The following is a 20,716-nucleotide window of genomic DNA, read 5'->3' on the forward strand; positions in this document are numbered from 1 at the left end:
ATTCCAGTACAGTATACAAGAATGGGAAGCAAAGAATATAGTAACAACATGAAGACATTTTAAAATGTTGTGCAAGAAGAAAAAGGTGAAATTCTGAAGGAAAATACTTATTTACATCATGCAAAGACTTGTTTAGTTGACCAACATAATGAAACAAAGTTGTCAACATCAAGCCATAATCTGACAGGATTAAAGACTATGGGTGGGGAGGGAGTATAGTACAAATAGTTATGCAACAGACTTTCATGCCTGAGGCACCAAAGTCCCAGGTTCAAGCCCTGGCATCACCACAAGCTACAGTTAAGTCGTGTTCTGGTTAAAAAAAAAAAAAAAAAGTAACTAGAAGGGACAGAAACTTAAGAACCACCAGCATCGAATAGGATATGCCCTCGTGCCAGAAGACATCGAGGTGCTATGATAGCTGTCTGGATATCTGAATGGAAAGTCAGTGACAATCGATGAAATCATCCAAATGTGAGGCTCCGGCTCCACAAAATGAATAATTATTAAAATAACAATAACAAGAATGGTAACACTTTAAATTTTGAATAGTATTTTATAATATGGGAAATGAGAGATCTTTAGGGCATATCAAGAAATAAAAAAATCTGGCATATTGTACCAAAGTACCATATTGTACTCTGCGGTGGGTGGGTGGGGAGAATACAGATCCAAGAAGGATGACAGAGGACCTAGTGGGGGTTGTATTGTTATATGGAAAACGCAAATGTTATGCATGTACAAACTATTGTATTTACTGTTGAATGTAAAACATTAATTCCCCAATAAAGAAATTTTTAAAAATCATAGACTGTAAAAAATTGATACAATTTTTTTATCCTGTTTTTTAAAACCAAACATTTTTCTAAAGCAATTAATCCTATCAAGAGACAAGATAGAAGGCAAGAGAACACATACAGTATGCAGAGATAGAATGAAGTATTTTTAATACAAGAAACTTTTTAAAAGGCAAAAACAGAAAATTTGAGAAAAATCTGAACCAAGTAATGTCTTTGAGAAATATCAATGGCTCAGGGGTAGATAGCATAGTGGTTATGCGAAGAGACTCTCATGCCGAAGGCTCCCAGGTTCAGTCCCTGCACCATCATAAGCCAGAGATGATCAGTGCTTTGGTGTAAAACACACACACACATACACACACACACATAAATGGCCAGTAACTTTATGGAAGTAAGACAGATAACTTTCACTAACAGCTCAGCAAACTTCATCTATCAGATGGAATTAAAAAAAAGTAAATATATGTAAATAAAAATTGCTCAAAATATTCTAATCAAATAGCCAATAGAGTAAAATAGTCTCAATTTTCTTAAATTTTTTTCACAAGGCACAGATATAGAAGAAATAAGCAACCAGAACACCATTCTTACTGACATAGCTGAACCACCTCCTGGGTCACAGCTTGTGTCATTTTTAAAAACATGTTTCAGTCAAGATAATCCATACCTTCCACCACTGCTAAGCATCACTTCTTGGTTCACATCGCTTAATTTGGGAAAACAAATTCTGTGTCAACCCTCTATTACAGACTAGGGAGACAGCGTAATAGTTATGCAAAGATTTTCATTCCTGAGTCTACAAGAACCCAGGTTCAATCCACAGCATCACCAGAGCTAAGCAATGCTGTATGAAAAAAAAAAAAAAAAAAATCTAGTACACTAGAATTTAGTCTTCAAACGTATATGATCACCATCTAGTGGCTATAACTAAAAATGCTGCCCTTTCTCTCATTTATGGTGAAGATAGATGCCAGCGTACAGGCAAAGAAATTTGCATCTCTGTTAAGTTTGATCAGTAGTCCAGAAGGTGGTGCAGTAGGTAAAATGTTGGGACTCTCAACCATGAGGTCCTGAGTTCAATCATCTGCAGCACATGTACCAGAGTGATGCCTGGTTCTTTCTTTCTCCTCCTATCCCTCTCATTAATAGAATATTTTAAAATATTTTCTTAAAAAGCCTGATAATTTAATTTTAGCCAGAAAAAAATCTTAAATATAAAAAAGGTAAAGTTTAGCCTTGGTGGTAGAATTTTGGCATGAGGTTCCTAGTTTAATCCTCAGCACACGTGCTGGGATAACACTCTGGCTCAACCTTTCAATAAATAAAAATAATCCTAAAATGTAAGAGGGCCCAAGAAGTGGCACAGTGGACAAAATGTTATACTCAAAGATTTAGTCCCAAATCCAACCCCCAGCATCTCCTGTGCCCCACTAATAAGTAAGCCTCAAAGAAGGGAAAGAACTTATAAAAGAGTTCATTTACATACTAAAGTAGTTAAGTACAGAAGTATAGTTTGCAATGTGCATGCTTTATATATACTATTGAATAAATGTTACTGCAGTGAAGATATAAATTTTTCTTACTGTTTCCAGAAATGGAATTTCAAAATTTATAGTTTGAAGCCTATTTTAAGATATCAATGTGTGTGTGGGGGGGTGTGTGTGTGTGTATTTCATGAGAATGGGTGACTCTAAACATTTATTTCACAAATAAATTAGAATTCATTTCTTACTATATTTTGTTTAGTGGCTAGAGACAGAGAAACTGATAGGGGGACAGAGGGAGAGAGACAGAGACACCTGAAGCACTGCTTCACCACTTGTGAAAATCCCCCTACAAGTGGGGGTGTCTCTCCTTGTCTCTCTTTCCCTCTCCATCTCTTACCTTCCACTGCTACTGGAAACAGTGGATTCATGAGGTTCAAGGGATACTCTATACAATAAACATGGTTTGGGCCAGTAGGTAGCTCAGTGGCTAAGGCACTGGACTGGACTCTCAAAGATGAAATTCTGAATTCAGTTCAAGGCAATGAATGCGCCAGAGTGATATTTTGGTTCCCTCCCACTCTCTCATAAACTTGCTTCTATAAAGGCTGTTCCACTATTTGCATATACATAAAATATTTACATACTTCACATCCTGCTTCTTGTAAAATACTGTGAAAGCACCAGGAGAAACTCCAAAGCTGTAGGTGCTCTTCCTTGTGTGCCCCTCTCTATCAGAATGAAGAAGTTGGCTCATGAGCAGGAAAAGCAAATGCAGAAGGCCCCAGTTGTAATAAGAAAAAAAATAAAAGCAGGGGAGTCTAGTGCCAATGTAAAGAGCTTCCTTAAATTGGACTTCAAGTTTTAATGAAAAACTGTGTTATTTCCGAAAGAAAATAACCAAATGTTAATCTATATTTTCTATTATAGAATTCCATAGGAAATTTTACATCACAGTAAGTATACAGATGTCTCTCTAAAAGCTTCTTTTTAAAAGATTTTTTTAAAAAACTGTATTTGATAGGACAGAGAGAAATTGAGAGGGAAGGGAAATAAAGAGGGAGAGAACAAGACAGGATCACCTGCAGTGCTGCTTCACTATTTGTGAAGCTCCCCCCCCCCCCCCCCCCCGTGAGGCACCAGGGCTTGAACCCCAGTCTTTGTGGAGAGTTAGGTGTACACTTTACCAGGTGTACCACCACCCTGGCCCCTTTTAGTACTATTTTAAAAGTGTAACAAACAGGGCAAGAGAGACAGTTCACCAAGTAGGGCTTGTGCCCTGTCATACATGCAGCCTAGTTCCGAGACCTGACACCAGAAGCCACGTAGCATGGTATCCGGAGAAATTCAAGTGCTACTATGGTGTATCTGAATGTAAATGCAGACTGGGAGTGGTGAAATTCTGCTTGCATGAAGACCGGACTCTGCCTACTTTCAAGCACAATTAACACATTAAGTGAAAAACTGATCCTAGGTTCTAGATCACAGATCAAGCTTATCTCGAGAGGACAAACCAAAGTAAAAGCTGTGACACTAGAGTCTATCAAGGCATTAAACTATGCATTATTTCTACCCAGTCCAGAGAGTCAAATTTTAATAGTACGTTGCTCTTGTGTAGCAGGGGTTTTTTTTTTTTTAAAGTTACTATTTTGGTTCTGTATAAAATATTTTTCAATGACCATGGATTTATACCCCAATCAGATTACTTCTCCTACTGCTGGTGCAAAGAGAACCAGCAAACCCCAGTAACCATCTCAAACTATCCTGTCCCCAATATTAATTCACTAATAAAAAATACAAAAAAAAAAAACTTTCCTGTCCCAAAAACTATTTGAAACTCACAATCGTAACTAAGGAAGCACTGAAATTATACAAAACTTTATGCCTAATCTATTCAATACTTGTCACTTCACCTTTTGAGACATTTTATTGTGAAATGAATACAGCAGAAAACAAGTTAACATGTGAAAATTGAGTGAATCCAATTATGTAAAATGAGCAACTGACATTTTTCAACTGGGACCAAAAATGATGAAATTTAACCTCCACTTTTAATTCCTTTACAACCTATCTCACACCTCTTTCCATCAGACTTCCAAAATGAATTCTAGTTCTTGAGGTCCCACATTTGTAGTGTAATTCTTAATACTGAAATATCCTAGATTTCTAATCAAATTACTTTTGTTTTTATCAAGATTTGAATAAGCTTGAAAAACCAAGGTAAGAAAATATCAATCACTCCACAAAAAAGGTTAACCAAAAATCTAAATATAACCTCCTTAAATAAACCAAATTAGCTTAAAATTCCTCCAATGATGACATTTCAATAAACCACATTTTTGTAAAATAGAATGGCAATTTTAATCCCTTTAGGACTCATTTTTATAATGAAATCTATTTAGCCCAACAGAAGTCAGTGGAAGTTAACAGAAAATTCCTAAATATCTCTAATCACTTAATGATCCAATGATTTAAATATCTATATGTATGTGTGTGTGTGTATATATATATATGTATGTATATATATACATTCCCTACATATGCAATATGCATATGCAATATGCATATGTAGGGAATATAACAAAATTCCAGGCAATTCATCTTAACCATTCAAAACACATGTCTATTCTTACTGTTGTAGATTACAGAAAAAGTGACAATTAAAATTAATTAAAATTTCTGAACTCTTTATAGATTATAATTTATCATGCCTGGACAGAATAACAAAACTATGCACACCTACTCCACTGTAGTGTGTGCTAACTCTTCTTCACTACAATACTCTGCAGACTAAAGTCTGGAATTCTAGCAGTAACAAGAAAATATAAATCTGATCAGCACAAAATTCAGTCACCCACAATCTCAGCTATCTGCATTAAGTCAAGAATAAGAAGGTCAAAAAAAAAAAAAAAAAAAGAATAAGAAGGTCCAGATGGGGAGATACCATAATGTCTATGCAAAAAGATACTCATGTTTTGCGGTCCTAGGTTCAATCCCCAGTAACACCAGTAACCAACATAAGTCAAAGATATGCAGTACCCTGTTGTAAAACAAATGAAAAATAATAAATAAATAAACTACAGGGTAGCCTTTGTGTTATAGTAACATACCAGAAGGCCTATCCCTATTTAAAAACACTTGTTGTAGAAAACAAAACTATGCCATGTAGAAAATTCAATGACAAAAGAAAATGCATGACAGAGCTGAGGTGTACTCTGCTTTTCTCTCACTCTGTCAAAAACAATACATTAATTAAAAGATTTTCTACAGCTGGAACAAATAAAAAGATTTTAAAATACACAAATCTCTAAAACTAGTTAATGGGCAGTATGTTATTTTAAAAGAAAACTGATCAGACCTTAAATGTTGTAAAATGGCTAGAATTAATAGTATTAGAATTCAGTTAAATCACAGGATACTTTAAATGGTATCAGAATTGCTTGCTATAGGAAAACTCCCACGAATTTGGTGTTACAAGAGTTCTGAATATGATAGTGTGAGAACAAAGAAGAAATAGGATTGAAGGAGACTAAAGCTTACCCAATGTAAACTCCCCAATGTCAAGGTTTAAGAAGTCAAGACTTTTTCTTTCTGTCCATTGCTCTAGTCAACACTATACCAAATCTTTTAAAATTCTGTTACTTGAGTTTTTTTTTTAATTGAGGGATCAGTGGTTTATAGTTGACAGTAAAATGCAGTCCTTTGTACATGTGTAACATTTCCCAGTTTTCCACATAACAATTCAACTCTCTCTAGGTCCTCCTCTGCCATCATGTTCCAGGATCTGAACACCTCTTTTACTTTGGTGCAAAACATACTTGAGATTATTTCATATGAATACAGGGTGATTATAACAAGTATCCAAAGGGACCATTTAGCATTTTATACAGTGAAGGTATATTACTTTCCCTGATCTTGAAAAATACCTAGTTATAATTTCGATTTTATAGATGAGAAATATGAAATGTGAAAATGTTTGTTACTTAATGGCCACATGGTAGATAAAGGAGGACACAGAACCCTGAAACCCACATTGTAGTTGTCACACCAGGATCTCAACTAAGCTATGTTGGTCTTACTCCGAAAGTGAGATCCTGGATTTCTGTATACTTAAAGACTTTCCTAATTTAGTAAATAAAAAAAAAAAAAAGAACAAAAGCACTCTACAGATATGTAACAAGAGAGTAAAATCAATTAGTAAATTCCTTATTGCTAACAAAAAGAAAACAACTTGCCCAGATATAAAAGGCTCACAAGACACTACTCTGTAGATACTGCTAAAGGTGTATGAGCAACTGGATTAGGAAGCTCCTCCTGAACATCATCTGGGAAGTCATAAACAAAACACAAATCAGTCTAGACTATAGCTGAAAGAATTCTACAGAATCAGTGTGGTTAGAGCATCTGCACAAATAGTGGTGCATGGGCTACGAAGCAGTGTCCAGAAAGAAGAATCTATAAACCTCTAAATCATGAAAGTGAAAGCAGACGAATATTAAAAAAAAAAAAACTATTTTGAGAAAAAAAAAAAAGTACAGCAATAATGCATGGGGCTTCATGCATTAAACTTCAAATTAAATCCCTAGCAACACTGTATGTTAGAACTGAGTGCTGCTATAGTCAACTAACACACAAAAACCCTATTACATGAGTAACAATTCTAGCCAGACAATGGCACAAGCACTTAAGCATACACATGCATGTTACTATATGCAAGGAACTGGCTCAAGTCTCCAGTCTCCATTTGCAAGGGGAGAAGCTTCACAAGCAGTGGAACAGGGCTGCAGGTGTCTGTCCCTCTCCTCTATCTGCCTCGCCCCTCAATTTCTCTGTACTATCAAACAAAAATAATGCCAGAAAAAGAAAAAAGTAGTAATTCCAAATAAAATAACAGTTTTAAACATGTGTTTAGAGGTATACATGTTTAAAACTGTGATACATATATATACATTGACATATCTAAGTTTGAGAAATCTTTCCTTACTATTGGTCCTTTATGATAACACTAACAGTCACTAATTTTCAAAAAGTAAATATTATACACATATATTAAGCAAAGTACTATTTCACAATAAATTCATGTGCTTACAACTTTTGAAAATATATTTCTACTAGAGCACATATTGGCTCTGGCTTATGGTGGGGGGACTGAATCTGGCACTTTGGTGGCTCAGGCATGAAAGTCTCTTTGTATAACCATTATGCTATCTACCCCCCCCCACCTGATTATATCTTAAGAGTTATAGGGCGGGGGAGATAGCATAAAGGTTATGCAAACAGACTCTCATGCCTGAGGCTCTGATATCCGAGGTTCAATCCCCGGCACCACCATAAGCCAGAGCTGAGCAGTGCTGTGATGTTTCTGTCTTTCTCCCTCTGTTTCACTCTCTGCATTTCTCTCAAAAATAAATATTTTTTTTAAAAAAAGTTATAATAATTTTATTTTAATGGTGCTTAATACTCACTTGCCTACAATCTTAGCTTAAAAAAAAATTGCCTCAACGCCCATGTTCAGCGGGGAAGCAATTACAGAAGCCACACCTTCTACCTTCTGCAACCCTCAATGACCCTGGGTCCATGCTCCCAGAGGGCTAGAGAATGGGAAAGCTACCATGGGAGGGGGTGGGTTATGGAGATTGGGTGGTGGGAATTGTGTGGAGTTGTACCCCTCCTACCTTATGTTTTTGTTCATTAATCCTTTCTTAAATAAAAAAAAAAAAAAATTGCCAAGTACTCTGGATCTGGGATCAATCCAAACACTATTCAATTTTTTTCCCTTAATAAAACAAAGACCAGACACATTCTCTTCTGGCAGCTGTATTAAGGAAAGTGTAAAATCATTCTTAATGGCAACACCACAAACAAAAACTGTCTAATTTATTAATTGACTAATGAAACAATTAACTAAAAGCATATTCAACTTTAAACCTTCATTCACTGAACAGATACTTATTGAATGTTCTGTGTTCAACTTAAATGACATGAGGGGCCAGGTAGTAGCTCATCTGGCTGAGTGTGCATGTTATAATACACAAGGACCCAGATTTGAGCCCCTGGTCTCCAGCTGTCTCTCTCCCTCTCTATCACCCGCTTCCCTCTCAATTTCTGGCGGCCTCTATCCAATAAATTAAATAAAGGTAATTTTGAAAAAAAAAAAATTTACCTGAGGATTTAAGAATAATCCAGAAAAATTTTATTGGAACCCCCCCCAAAAAACTAGAAAACATCAAATTAAAAACAATTTCCATACTAACAACTAATTCACCAGTCATGGTAATGTTTCTAAATCTAAAATAAAACTACAGTTAATTCAATTATCTGCCTAAATATAGTTTTAATGTCATACAAGTAACCTAGTATGTTTAATGTTAAATGGTACTAGCAAACAGGGATTTGTATGCGTGTTTCACTCCAGACTAACAGATATAAAAGAAAAGGGGATGAACAATGATTTGGCATCAACCATGGGTTTCAATCTCAGACTTAGTCACCAACTGTATGAACTAGGTAACTATTGAAATCCTCTCTACTTGTGAGCTCCTATCTGTAACAGGAATGCCAAGTGCCCAAAATGCATTAGCCACAGCAGGCTTTTTCAAAGTTGCCTGTTATTAATCTGCCCCACAGCAATATTACAGGGTAATATGATACCCTTACTCCTTTAGTAAGGAACTCCATTATCTCATATAAGATGTTGTGATGTCTCAGATTACCACTGGGGTTTAGAGTCAACATAAATATACTTTCAAGAGAGGAAAAAAATGATTCTCTTTACCAAATCACTGGATTCTAAAAATTGGCAAAATGGAAAGCATTTTGGTTTTAGCTGTTTTTTAAATCTAAGGGCAGGCATTTTACATGGAGTATAACATGAAGAATATAAATTGGGGCCAGGTGGTGGAACACCTGGTTAAGCACTCACAGTGGACAAGGACCTGGGTTCAAGCCAATGGTCCCCACCTGCAGGGGAAAAACTTCATGAGTGAAGCAAGGCTACAGGTGTCTCTCTATCTCTCTCATCTCCCTCTCTGCTCTCAATCTGTCTCTATCCAATAATAAAGAACATATATAATGTGTATATACGTATATATGAATATAAATTAAGGGAGCTGGACGGTGGCTCACCTGGTTGAGAACACAGGTTGCAATGTGCAAGGATCTGGGTTAAAATCCCCAGTCCCCACCTCCAGGGGGAAAGCTTCACAAGTGAAGCAGGTCTGCAGGTGTCTTTCTTTTTTATTTTTCCCTTTTGTTGCCGTTGTTGTTTATTGTTGTTGTTATTGCTGTCATTGTTGTTGGATAGGACAAAGAAATTGAGAGAGATGGGAAAGACAGAGAGGGGGGAGAGAATGATAGACACCTGCAGACCTGCTTCACCTTGCAGGTGGGGAACCCGGGGGCTTAAACCATGATGATCATGATGCTGGTCCATGCGCTTTTTGCCATGTGCGCTTAACCCGGTGCACCACCTCCCGGCTCCCTCTTTCTTTCTTTCTATTCCTCTCCCCTTTTGATATGTGACTGTCTTTATCAAAGAAATAAAGATAATAAAAAACCTAGAGACAAAAATATATATAAATTGACAGTGATATCTTCTCAAAGTATTGCCATATAGCGTAATTTTATCTTTGGAAATATGTATGGGCCTCAAGGGTAAGTAGAAAATCAAAAAGGCAAAGTTTATGTTCAAGAATATACATATAATCAGTTATTTCCTTTGCTGAAAGTACTTCATTTCTAACAGCAGCCAACCTCAAGTCTCTTCCCACATTGTTTTCCAAGGAATTGAAGAGGGGGCAGGTGGTGGTGCCTGTGATTACGCACACCCACTACAGTGCACAAGGACCCAGGTTCAAGGCTGTGATCCCCACCCAGAGGGAGAAAGCTTCATGAGTGAAACAGAGCTGCAAGTATCTCTGTCTCTCTCCCTCTCCTCTCAATTTCTCTCAGTCTCTACCCAATAATAAATAAGAATTAAAGATGAGGAGTATTAAGTTATCAGTACCATGCAAACTCAAAGTTTCCAAGGGACCCCTGCATTAATATCATTAAGCACACATGTACTGTGTGATTTTATGGACAGAAGTGTACTAATAGCTTTTGGTGTTTATGTGAAACTTTTAGAACATGAAAATTCCAGTTCTTAATGTTAGACTATTTATATACCTATTTCATTAAGTAGGTGAGTATGTTAACACATGGCACTAAGATATAGAATTCACCTCTCTGTTTTACTGAAGAGATAATATGCTTATATGGTTCAAAATCAAATCTACGTAAAGATATACATTGACATTTATTCCCAATCCCGTTCCTTCATACTATTTATGGCAACCGTCTTTATTAGATTGTTTCCTTTCCAGTGTATTTATACAGGTACTAGCAAATACAAATATATATTCTTACTCTCTACTTCTATAAGGATATGTGCATGTGCATGTGTGTGTGTATCCTGTCCTACTCTCCTTAAAGAAAAAGACAAATATCTGCTTCACCCTTGTTTTTTAAAATCAAATATCCTAGATCTCTTCCACATCAGCAAAAAGGTATCTTCCTCATTTCATCTGTAATATCCCACTGTGTAAATGTAACATTATTATTTAACCAGTGCCCTATCAAGTTGCTTACAAAGCAATTTCTTAAGGGATACATCTTACAATCTCCTGTTACCGTAACAAGGTAAATTATCAACACAATAAGATTTGCTTTCTTAAACCTATAATAATAAGACACATTAGTGATTGATATTTTGTAAGAACCATCAAGAGTCTGACCTCATAAGCTGCATTCCCTCTCCATCAAATTGCAATGTATTTATTTTAGGAATTTAAGTTTTAAATATATCATTTTGTATCATAGATCTTCAAAAAGTAAATAATGTGACATTCCTAAAAATTACTTGTCTACTCAATGTAATTCCTTTGCAAAAAAAAAGAAAGGAAGTCTCCTTCTAATACAGCATTATGCAAAGTGAACTTTAGCAAGCACTAGGGTACATGTAATAATTGTCCTTTATTTCAGGAAAAGGAAAGACTAGATTTTAAACTTGAGGTGGGGGGGTGCAAGAGAATAAGCTGAGTTAATTTATATACTAGGCATTCCTTGGCCGCCCCTTCGAGAACTGAATATAAAGATTGTTTTTTATATACAGAATGCATACAGGTATAAAAACTTTCCAGTTCCAAGGAATTCATGGGCTTTTCAGGCTCATCCCTTTGGTTATCTTTCTTTTTTTTAATGGGACAATGATATGTTACTTCTAGGAACATTAATAATCCAAATATTAGCACAGAATCCAGAGCACTTTCTAAGCAAAGTAAATTAAAATGTATCATAGGTAGACAGCATAATGGTTATCCAAAGAGACTCTTTTTGCCTGAGAGCTCCAATGACCCAGGTTCAATCCCCACACCACCACCACCACCACCACCACCACAAGCCAAAGCTGAACAATGCTCTGATAAAATAATAAGATAGAGGACCTAGTGGGGGTTGTACTGTTATATGGAAAAATGGCAAATGTTATGCATGTAGAAACTATTATATCTAATGTCAAATGTAAAACATTAATTCTCCATAAAGAAATTAAAAAAGTAAAGAAATAAGTAAATAAAAGAAAATGCATCATAATTCACCAAGATAGATATACCTTTATACAGAGCAAACAAAGCATATTTAAAAGGATGTTTCACAATGGTACCAGAAAAGTGAATTCTATTAAATTAACTGTAAATTATTAAAAGAGGTCCTATTTTAACATGTAAATACACTCAATTCTTACAAAGATTAGGAAAGTTGGTTCTTATTTTAATACAACATGTAATCTTTTTTTTAATTTCTTTATTGGGGAATTAATGTTTTACATTCAACAGTAAATACAATAGTTTGAACATGCAACATGTAATCTTAATATCCAAGATTTTTAGAATGCAATACATACATTTAACATTAGGCAACAGTATATACATATAATATAAATGTGTTACAAATCTGATTATGAAAGTGTGACTGTCCAGAACAAAAAAAATAAAAATAATCTCATAAGTAGATCAGAGGATCCCCTACGCATGACTATAGGCTAGTAAGATTAATGTTTAAGAGGAAAGAGATATTAGATTGAAATGGTGATATATTCAGGATTACCATGATTGGTCCTGGGAATAGCAGACCACATAGGGCATTCCGAATGGGTCCTTGAAAGTCAAGGGCTTGTCCAGGTTCCCCATCAAGCCTAATGAGAGACTTTGCATCTCATCTCCCTAAAGGGGTACCTGATACAGTAAAGACAAAGGCAATTCTATCACCACCCTTCCCTTCCTGACACAACTTCCTCTTCCCTGCTTAGCTTGGTTAGATTTTTTTAAAAAAGGTATTTTCCAGATCAAGATAATATCCTAGTGGCCAAACTGAAATAGAATGGAAACTTTTTAATGGAAATTTCTAATTTAACTTCATATCAAAATTTTTTAAATTATGGTCGGCTTAATTAGAATTAACAAAGTCACAATTTTTGCATTTCATATTCATAGTGTATTAAGTTTAACTTTACCAAATGAGTTTTCAAACATAAGAGAATAGTGCATATACAGTGTATTATGAGTTAAAATACTGGTTTGAAAGCAACAGAAAATCCCAAATAAGTGGTTTAAACTTGACAGAAAGTAAGGTCACTCAAGTGAGATCTTACAGAAATAATCCAAAATAAGTATGATGGTATTATTAGGGACTCACATATCTTGTGTTCTATTAGTTGCTCCTTCTTAGCATGTATTTTTAAAGTATCGTTTTATTAGGGGTCTAGTGCTTAGAGTAAAGTTGTAGGCATATGAGTAAAATTTTAATTTCCCTGTTAGGTGTCTGCAAAAACTCACTTCCAATTCAAGTCCATTTCCATCATCATGCACCAGAACCCTAACCCTCTCCACCCCCTTCCTTTCTTCCCCAGAATCTTTTGCTTTGCTGCAAAATACCACACAAGCCCAAACTTGGAAGCAAAGTAGATGCCCATGGACAGATGAATGAATAAGAAAGTTGTGGTGTTATACACAGAGGCTTACTTCTCAGTTGTTTAAAAATAATTAAATCCTGGGCCGGGCGGTAATGCAGTGGGTTAAAGCAGTTAAGTGCACATGGCACGAAGCTCAAAGACTGATGGAAAGATCCCTACCTACAGGAAGGTCACTTCACTGGCGGTGAAATAGGTCTGCAGGTCTCCCCCTCTTTGTCTCCCCTCCTCTCTCCATTTCTCTCTGTCCTATCCAACAACAGCAGCAGCAATGGCAATAACATTAACAACAACAGGGGCAACAAAATGGAAAAAATGGCCTCCAGGAGTAGTGGATTCATAGTGCAAGCACTGAGCCCTAGCAATATAACCCTGCAGGCAAAAAAAAAATAATAGCAATAATTAAATCATCTCCTTTGCATTGTCTTAGAACCTGAAGGAATCCTGCTAAGTGAGATAAGAAGATAAGGATGACTACCTGATGATCTCATCTATAGGCAGAACTTAAGAAACTGCGTCTGAAGGTGAAACCCTGACTGGACACAGCAGCAAAAATATTTTTTAATGCAGCACTGAGGAATGAATTCACAACCCAAGGTATGCCCAATACCATATCCAAAGGCCAATTTTTTCATTATTTTACTTTAGAAAGTGGGCAGAGAGGAAAGGAAAGAATGAAGGTAATATAAGGTAAAATTCCACACTCCAAAAAAAAAAAAAAATTGCATACTCCACAGATCCAGGAATGTGCACTCTACCAGTGAGTTATTTCCTAGCCCCAGGGGTTTGTTCTTTCAAAATAAATAAACTTTAAAAAACAGAAACATATACAACCCTACCATGGAATTCGATGGGAAGAGTCCACTACACAAATTTGTGTTGTGCCTCTATTTTGCTAACTAAATCAATTCCTGTGTATTTTCAGCATTTTTCCACAAGAACATTGGTGTGGCCAAGGAGGTGACAGTGAATTGAGGACTGAACTTGCAACTGTGAGGTTCTGCATGAGGACTTGAGTTTGATCCTACCATTACATATGCCAGAGTGATGCTCTGGTCTCTTCATCTTTCCCTAACAAATAAATGGGGGGGGGGGGGGGGCGTGAATATATATATATATATATATATATATATAGCACTGGGCTTGGAGAGGTGGCCCAGTGGTAGAACTCCTGCCTTCCGTGTGAGGTCCTGGGTTTTAGCCCCAGCACATGAGCAACAAAGCCAAAATGAAGAGAACTCCATGGGTAGTGTGAAGCAGTGTTGTCAACTCTATCTCACTCTCTGATATTAAAGGAGAAAAGGAAAAATTAAACAAAAACTTGAGTGGTGGTGAACACTCATGAGATCCTGGATTAAATCTCTATCCCATACATTATGGCCAAAGAGACCTCAGTGGTTATGCAAAAGACTTTCATGCCTGAGACTCTGAGGTCCCAGGTTCAACCCCTAGCACCACCATAAGACAAGAGTTGAGAAGTCCATTTGTCTGTCTCCGTCTCCCTCTCTGACTCTGTATCTAAAACAAAATTTAAAAGCAAGCAATCTATACTTCCTTCCAAAACAAAATAAGAGTAGAAGCACATATGAATCCATTTTCAGTGACATATCTCCTTCCAAAGTTCCTCATCAGAGGTAATATACAGCTCAAAATCTTCAAATAGGACGATCCAAACGCAGTCCTTGAATCCAGAAAAGTGGTAGGGAAAGGATGATTCTGTATTACCTGATAATGTGAACAGAATGAAAGCTAAATGATACTTGTCCATATAGCATTTTCTACTAAGAAACAAAAAAACATTTAAATCAAAGTATCTTTTAATTCCATAGAAAAAAGGAATTGTGCTTTACTCTTCACTTTGATATTAAAAAAAAAAAAAAAAAACTACCTAAATAAGCTTACTAAAGAAATGTAACTCCCGTTAGGTGGTAGCGCAGCAGGTTAAGCACAGGTGGCACAAAGTGCAAGGACCGGCTTAAGGATCCTGGTTCAAGTCCCAGCTCCCCACCTGCAGGGGAGTCCCTTCACAGGCTGTGAAGCAGGTCTGCAGGTGTCTATCTTTCTCTCCCCCCTCCATTTCTCTCTGTCCTATCCAACAACAATAACTACAACAATAAAACAACAAGGGAATAAATAAATAAATGAAAGGGGAAAAAAAAAAAAAAAGAAATGTAACTCCCTTGAAAGAAATTTGAGAATCTACTTAAAAGCAGCCAAACCAGAAGTTTTCTATACTGATATATCAGTTCCAGATTAAAAAAAAAAAAAAAAAAGCAAATCTACATTCTAATTACATTATCTTCTATCATGTACTGGAAAAATGATTGGTTGATTACACCTCTAGTAGAGCAGTCATTAAAAAATACCTAACCGAAGGAAACAAAGTAACAAACTTAGAAATCTAGCTGTGTTCCAGCCTTCCACCCTCAGGAAAAAGAACACTCTGCCAAATAAGACACCTTGGCATGTATTATTACAATTATTCCTAAAAGTCTTCCCAAGTTGTAAAATTCAGTGAGTATCACTCAACAAGATACATGAAGTTGTCTACTACACAACAAAGGCAAAATTTACTGTAAGCTACCATGTTAGAACACCTACCTCCTTTGCACAGAAATAAAACATTCTTTTGATTCCAAAAGTGAGGGGGCATCTAATTGTACTTTTTATATAAACAATGATCTTTATTACTGATACAAGCTTACTGCAAAGTTGAACATGCTGTGTGCTTAGGTAATGATTACAGGAAAATAATCAGAGTTAAGTTATAAATCAAAAGTCACCCTGCTTAATACATAGTACTAACTGTATGAATCACCTGTATGCTTATTATGTAAGTGGTCCACTTTATCAGCTGCAGATTCCAACCACTTTAAAAAAGGTAAGAGGGAGTCGGACAGTAGCTCAGCGGGTTAAGCACATATGGCGCAAAGCACAAGGAATGTTGTTAAGGATCCCGGTTCGAGCCGCTGGCTCCCCACCTGCAGGGAAGTCGCTTCACAAGTGATGAAGCAGGTCTGCAGGTGTCTATCTTTCTCTCCCCATCTTCCCCTCCTCCTCTCTCCATTTCTCTGTCCTATCCAACGACAATAATAACTACAACAATAAAACAAGGGCAACAAAAGGGAATAAGTAATTATTAAAAGAAAGACGGGAAGAAAATCACCCATTACAGGATGCTGACAAGTGTAACAACCAAAATTTTAGAATATATTGGTTAGAACACCACCCACCACTTTAAGCAAAAAAAAAAAAAAAAAAACCAGATTCATCAGATTAGGTTGGGTTTCAATTTTAACCTACTCAAGTAACAAGTAGTTTGGAGTAACAAAATGGTCCAATTTTCATACCCTAAGTTCTCTTAGAAGATAACCTGTGTGCCTTGCAGTCTCAACTACCAAATAAGCAGCAATTCTTCAATCCAACTCAATTGTCCTACATTTTCACTTGGACAGATGACAGATTTCTGTCTCTCCCTTTACTAGAGCTTCATGTACAGAGGCCCAGAGATTCAAAGTAAGCAGTAAGACTGAGGTATGCCAATGAAAATACTTAGAAACCTACTAAAGACCTACAGGAATGCTATAACTATGTTTACTACATATGCCAAAATAAATTCAATAAATTTGGGACTCTATTAGATTAGTTTGTCTATATTCCCCTGTGTCTGACTCTTAGGAGATAAATGTCAAAAAAAAAAAAAAAGAATTAAATAGGGCAGGGGAGACAGCATAATGAATTTGCAAAAAGACTTTCCTGCCTGAGGCATGAAAGGTCCCAGGTACCACCTGCATATCCGTAACTCACAGCTGAACAGGGCTCTGGTAGTAAGTAAATAAATATTACACCATATAACAACAAAATTCATGGTAAGGACTCCAAAATTTCAGTGGTAAGAGGACTGTATTAAATCATTTGCTGCTTAAGTCAAATTACAACATTTCTAAAATTTGAACTTTCTAAACTATTTCATGTTGTAGTAATAAGAATCTAACCTGTACCAGAAAACAAGACATGTCAATTCAAAGGTAAGTTTGAATCTTTGTAACAATGCAAGCATAAGTTGCCTTTTTGTAAAGTAACTTTCTCTAGTCCAAAATCAGTCAATAATAATTACAGAATTTTAGGCAGAAGGCTTAAAGCCTAAATCATAAGACAGATGGGCTCCAGTTTCAGAGTCATATAAACCACCACAAATTTATTCCAAAAATTTGCATAATTATATACCTAAGATAGTATTTTATGAATATTAACTGTATTCTACTTACTTAGTTATGCTAAGCAGCTGGTTGTAATTCAAAGAAGTTATGTAAAAAAAATTATATCATAATTTTACATTTTTGTGAGAAAATGCTGAGGAAAGATTTAACCTTGTCATGGCAATAGCTCCTCTGTTCTCAATTTACATGTCATAACATTTTGCTTAAGCAAAGTTTTCACATTCTCCCATTCTATTTTTAATAGAAAGCTATATGACAGCATATTGTATTTTATTTCTATTACTGCTTTGCACTTGTTTACAAAAGCAGAGCCTGACTCTCCCAAAGACTTCCAAAGTGATTCCTATGCCATGCTTCCTTCCAACCCACCAAGCGGGAGGCCTTCAGGCGGGTCCGACCGTGCCATGATTTTTGTTTCCATCACCGGAATATAAGTTCTACTGGAGAACTGGTTCTGTCACACTAGATACTACAGAGCAGATTCTAAGTAAACCTTTGAATGAATGAATGAATGAATGAAAAAATGAACGAACTGAAAGGCAATGGAATTATGATATGTCTGTTCACTAACTCGGCAATAACTGATTTATCAATTTTTCAGTTTCTTTTCTGCTTTATGAAAACTCATTTTTTACTGTTCTGCACTGACAATCTGCAGTCACTAAGTTAAGAACCTCCCAGCCTGTATCTGATACACAGGATGAAAGAATCACAGAAGACTCCTTCCAGCATCCCGTCGCCGTCATACTGAAAGACACCCCTGCACCTCCCCCCCACCACGACTGAATGACTTCACTGTCTGGAGACTCAAGCTCTTCCCCACGTGCACAGGCTGAAATCATGAGCGCCTACTCTCCAAGGCCTTAAAATTCTTTAAAAGATGAGAAGGCGTTAAATAAAAACACGTGAGAGGCAATTCCCTTGCTATGAACAGTGAAGAACTGGAAAAATTTCCCTACCACTTTCTCCCAAATTTCCCCATCCTCCCTCCCCCGGTCCCGGAGTAAAGGCTGGAAAGAGAGAGGAAGGGGGGGGGAGGATCTTTTTTGTTTGTTTGTTTGTTTGTTTGTTTGTTTGTTTTTACACGTCTACGTCCTCTTCTGAGCCAGCAACTACGAAGGAAGAAGAGTCGCCGCGCCGCGGTGGGGACACATGCTTTCTACTGGGAAGCAGGAAGTCGGTTCCCGGAGCTCGGGCAGCGCCATCCGCATCTCGGGTCTTTGGGAAAGTCCACGCGCTCCCGTCCCGTGTCTCCGGGAACAGAAGATAAAATAAAAAAGCGGGTTTTCTGGGCAGCTGGAGGGCGGAGCAGCAGCAACGCCGAGGGCTGCGGACACCACCACCACCTCCTCCTCCTCCTCCGCCTGGGGCCCGGGCCGGCATCCGGGAGCGGCGGCGGCGGCCCAGCCCCGAAGCCCCGAAGCCCGGCCGCCGACGCGTCCATGCGGCCGCAGCACCGCCTCCTCCAACAAAGCGCAGCCGCCCTCCGCGGGGGCCTCGCCCCCCGGCTCCTCACCCCGGCCGGAGGCTGGGGAGAACAGGTGGAGCCGCCTTCCTCCTCGGGGAGAAGATGAGGCTTCCGACTGGCTGGGGGCAAGTCCGGGGCCAAGGCGCCGCGAAGCCGGGGGAGCAGGGGCAGACGACCGCGGCGCCCCCGCGGGGACGGAGCTTCCAGCCGCCGCCGTGCAGGGGATGCGAGCGGCAGCCACCCCCCGGCCCCGGCCAGCCCGGCGCCGCCGCCCCCTCGCACCGGCGCCCCGGGCGGCCACACACAAAGGGGCCGGCGCGGCGCGCAGGGCGGCCGAGGGGCGCCGGGCCGGGGCGAGGTGGCCGGACCGCGACGCCTGCCGCGCTCTCGCCTTTGTCTGCCTCGCTCGGCGCCCGCCCCGCGCTCAGCCCTCGCCGCGGAGCCCGACCGCCCCGGGCACCCTCACGCAGTTCTTTACCCGGGTGAGTAGCGGTCTCATCTGCTCGCCGGCCCCATCCGCCTCCATGGCCCGCTGGCTAGTCCGCTGCGGCCGCTACGGAGCTGCCGCGCGCTGTTCGCCCGCCGCCACCGAGACCCCCCGCGCGCGCACGAGGGAAAACGAACGTGCGGCCGTGCGCCAGGCGCGCGCGGGGAGGGAGAGCCGGCGCCCGGCGCAGACGCGCGTGTGTGAGCGGTGGCCGCGAAGCTTGGCGCGCGCGCCGGAGAGCGAGGCCGCAGCGCGGAACGTGGAGCGAGAACTGAGAGAGGGAGGACCAGCCGGGGGAGGAAGAGGGAGCCGCGTCGGAGGCCGTGGGCGGGGCTGCAGGCGTGACGTGAGCGCGCGTGGCCACGCCCCTCGCGGCACGCCCCCTGCCAATTTGGCAAGGTCGGACCCGCCTGCAGGCCTCCGCGAGGTGGGACGGAAGGAAGCCGGCCGGGCATTTGTCCCAGCCAGTCAGCGGCATAGCCCCAGCTCCCCCCTCAGGCGACCCGACCCTGCCCCCTTTGTACTTTTACTTATTTACTTATTTTTTGTCATAAGCCCAGGGTTTTACCCTTTGCTGAAAGAAAGGGAAAGACCTTCACAGCACTGAAACGGTGCAGTGTAGGCGGGATTCAAACCTGTGTCCTGTGCATGGGAAAGCAGGCACCTTCTCAAGTGAGCTATCTTGCTGAGAGGTAAAAATCTTGACTGACCTTTAATTGGTTTTCCCAGTAGCAGTTTTCATTGATGTTGGGAAGAGAGATTAGGTCACCACCAATAATTCTTATGCACACTCTTTAGGGACTGCAGGATAGAGGGAACCCGCACCACCCTTCTCAAGGATATTTCTCCAGGAAACTCCAAAGGAGCCAACTGGTCTTCATTACCTATTTAGCCTTAGACCAGTAGATAGGAGCCCCAGTTTAGGGTCTGTGAAAGCAGGAGTAACCTGGATTAGTTAACATTGTATGCTTGCCCCAGGCTAACTGGTACCTCTGTCTCCCACTGAGTCCACCTGCAGTAAAGGTGGGCGCGAGGAATCACATCATTGCAAGACTGGCCAGCTCCTCATGGGGAGCGAGTGCTTCCACATTACGATCATCATCTCTGGCATTATGCTATTCCACTGCAGAATACTGTGCCCCAGTATGGTTCCGTAGCCCCCATGTCCACTTGGTCGATTCCAAATTATATTCCTCCATGAGGATCATTTCTGGAACCATCCGTTCCACCCCGGTCCCATGGCTGCCAGTTC

General features: G+C 39.3%; 1 protein-coding gene across 3 annotated transcripts in view; it reads right to left on the reverse strand.

The window, feature by feature from the left end:
• The window catches only part of SLC4A7 (solute carrier family 4 member 7), a 94,010-nt gene extending 74,283 nt beyond the window's left edge, over positions 1–19,727 (reverse strand). For 2 of the 3 annotated variants that reach the window (XM_060180457.1, XM_060180456.1), the window contains exon 1: positions 19,456–19,725. In XM_060180457.1, the coding sequence (XP_060036440.1) occupies positions 19,456–19,503 (48 nt within the window). In that variant the 5' untranslated portion in view covers positions 19,504–19,725. Of the gene's footprint in view, positions 1–19,455 lie in introns of all 3 variants that reach the window. The other variant, XM_016185657.2, reaches the window with a different exon arrangement.
• Between the last annotated feature and the right edge of the window lie 989 nt (positions 19,728–20,716).

Source organism: Erinaceus europaeus, chromosome 21 (genome assembly GCF_950295315.1).
Source record: "Erinaceus europaeus chromosome 21, mEriEur2.1, whole genome shotgun sequence".
In the NCBI taxonomy this organism is placed as follows: Eukaryota; Metazoa; Chordata; class Mammalia; order Eulipotyphla; family Erinaceidae; genus Erinaceus; species Erinaceus europaeus.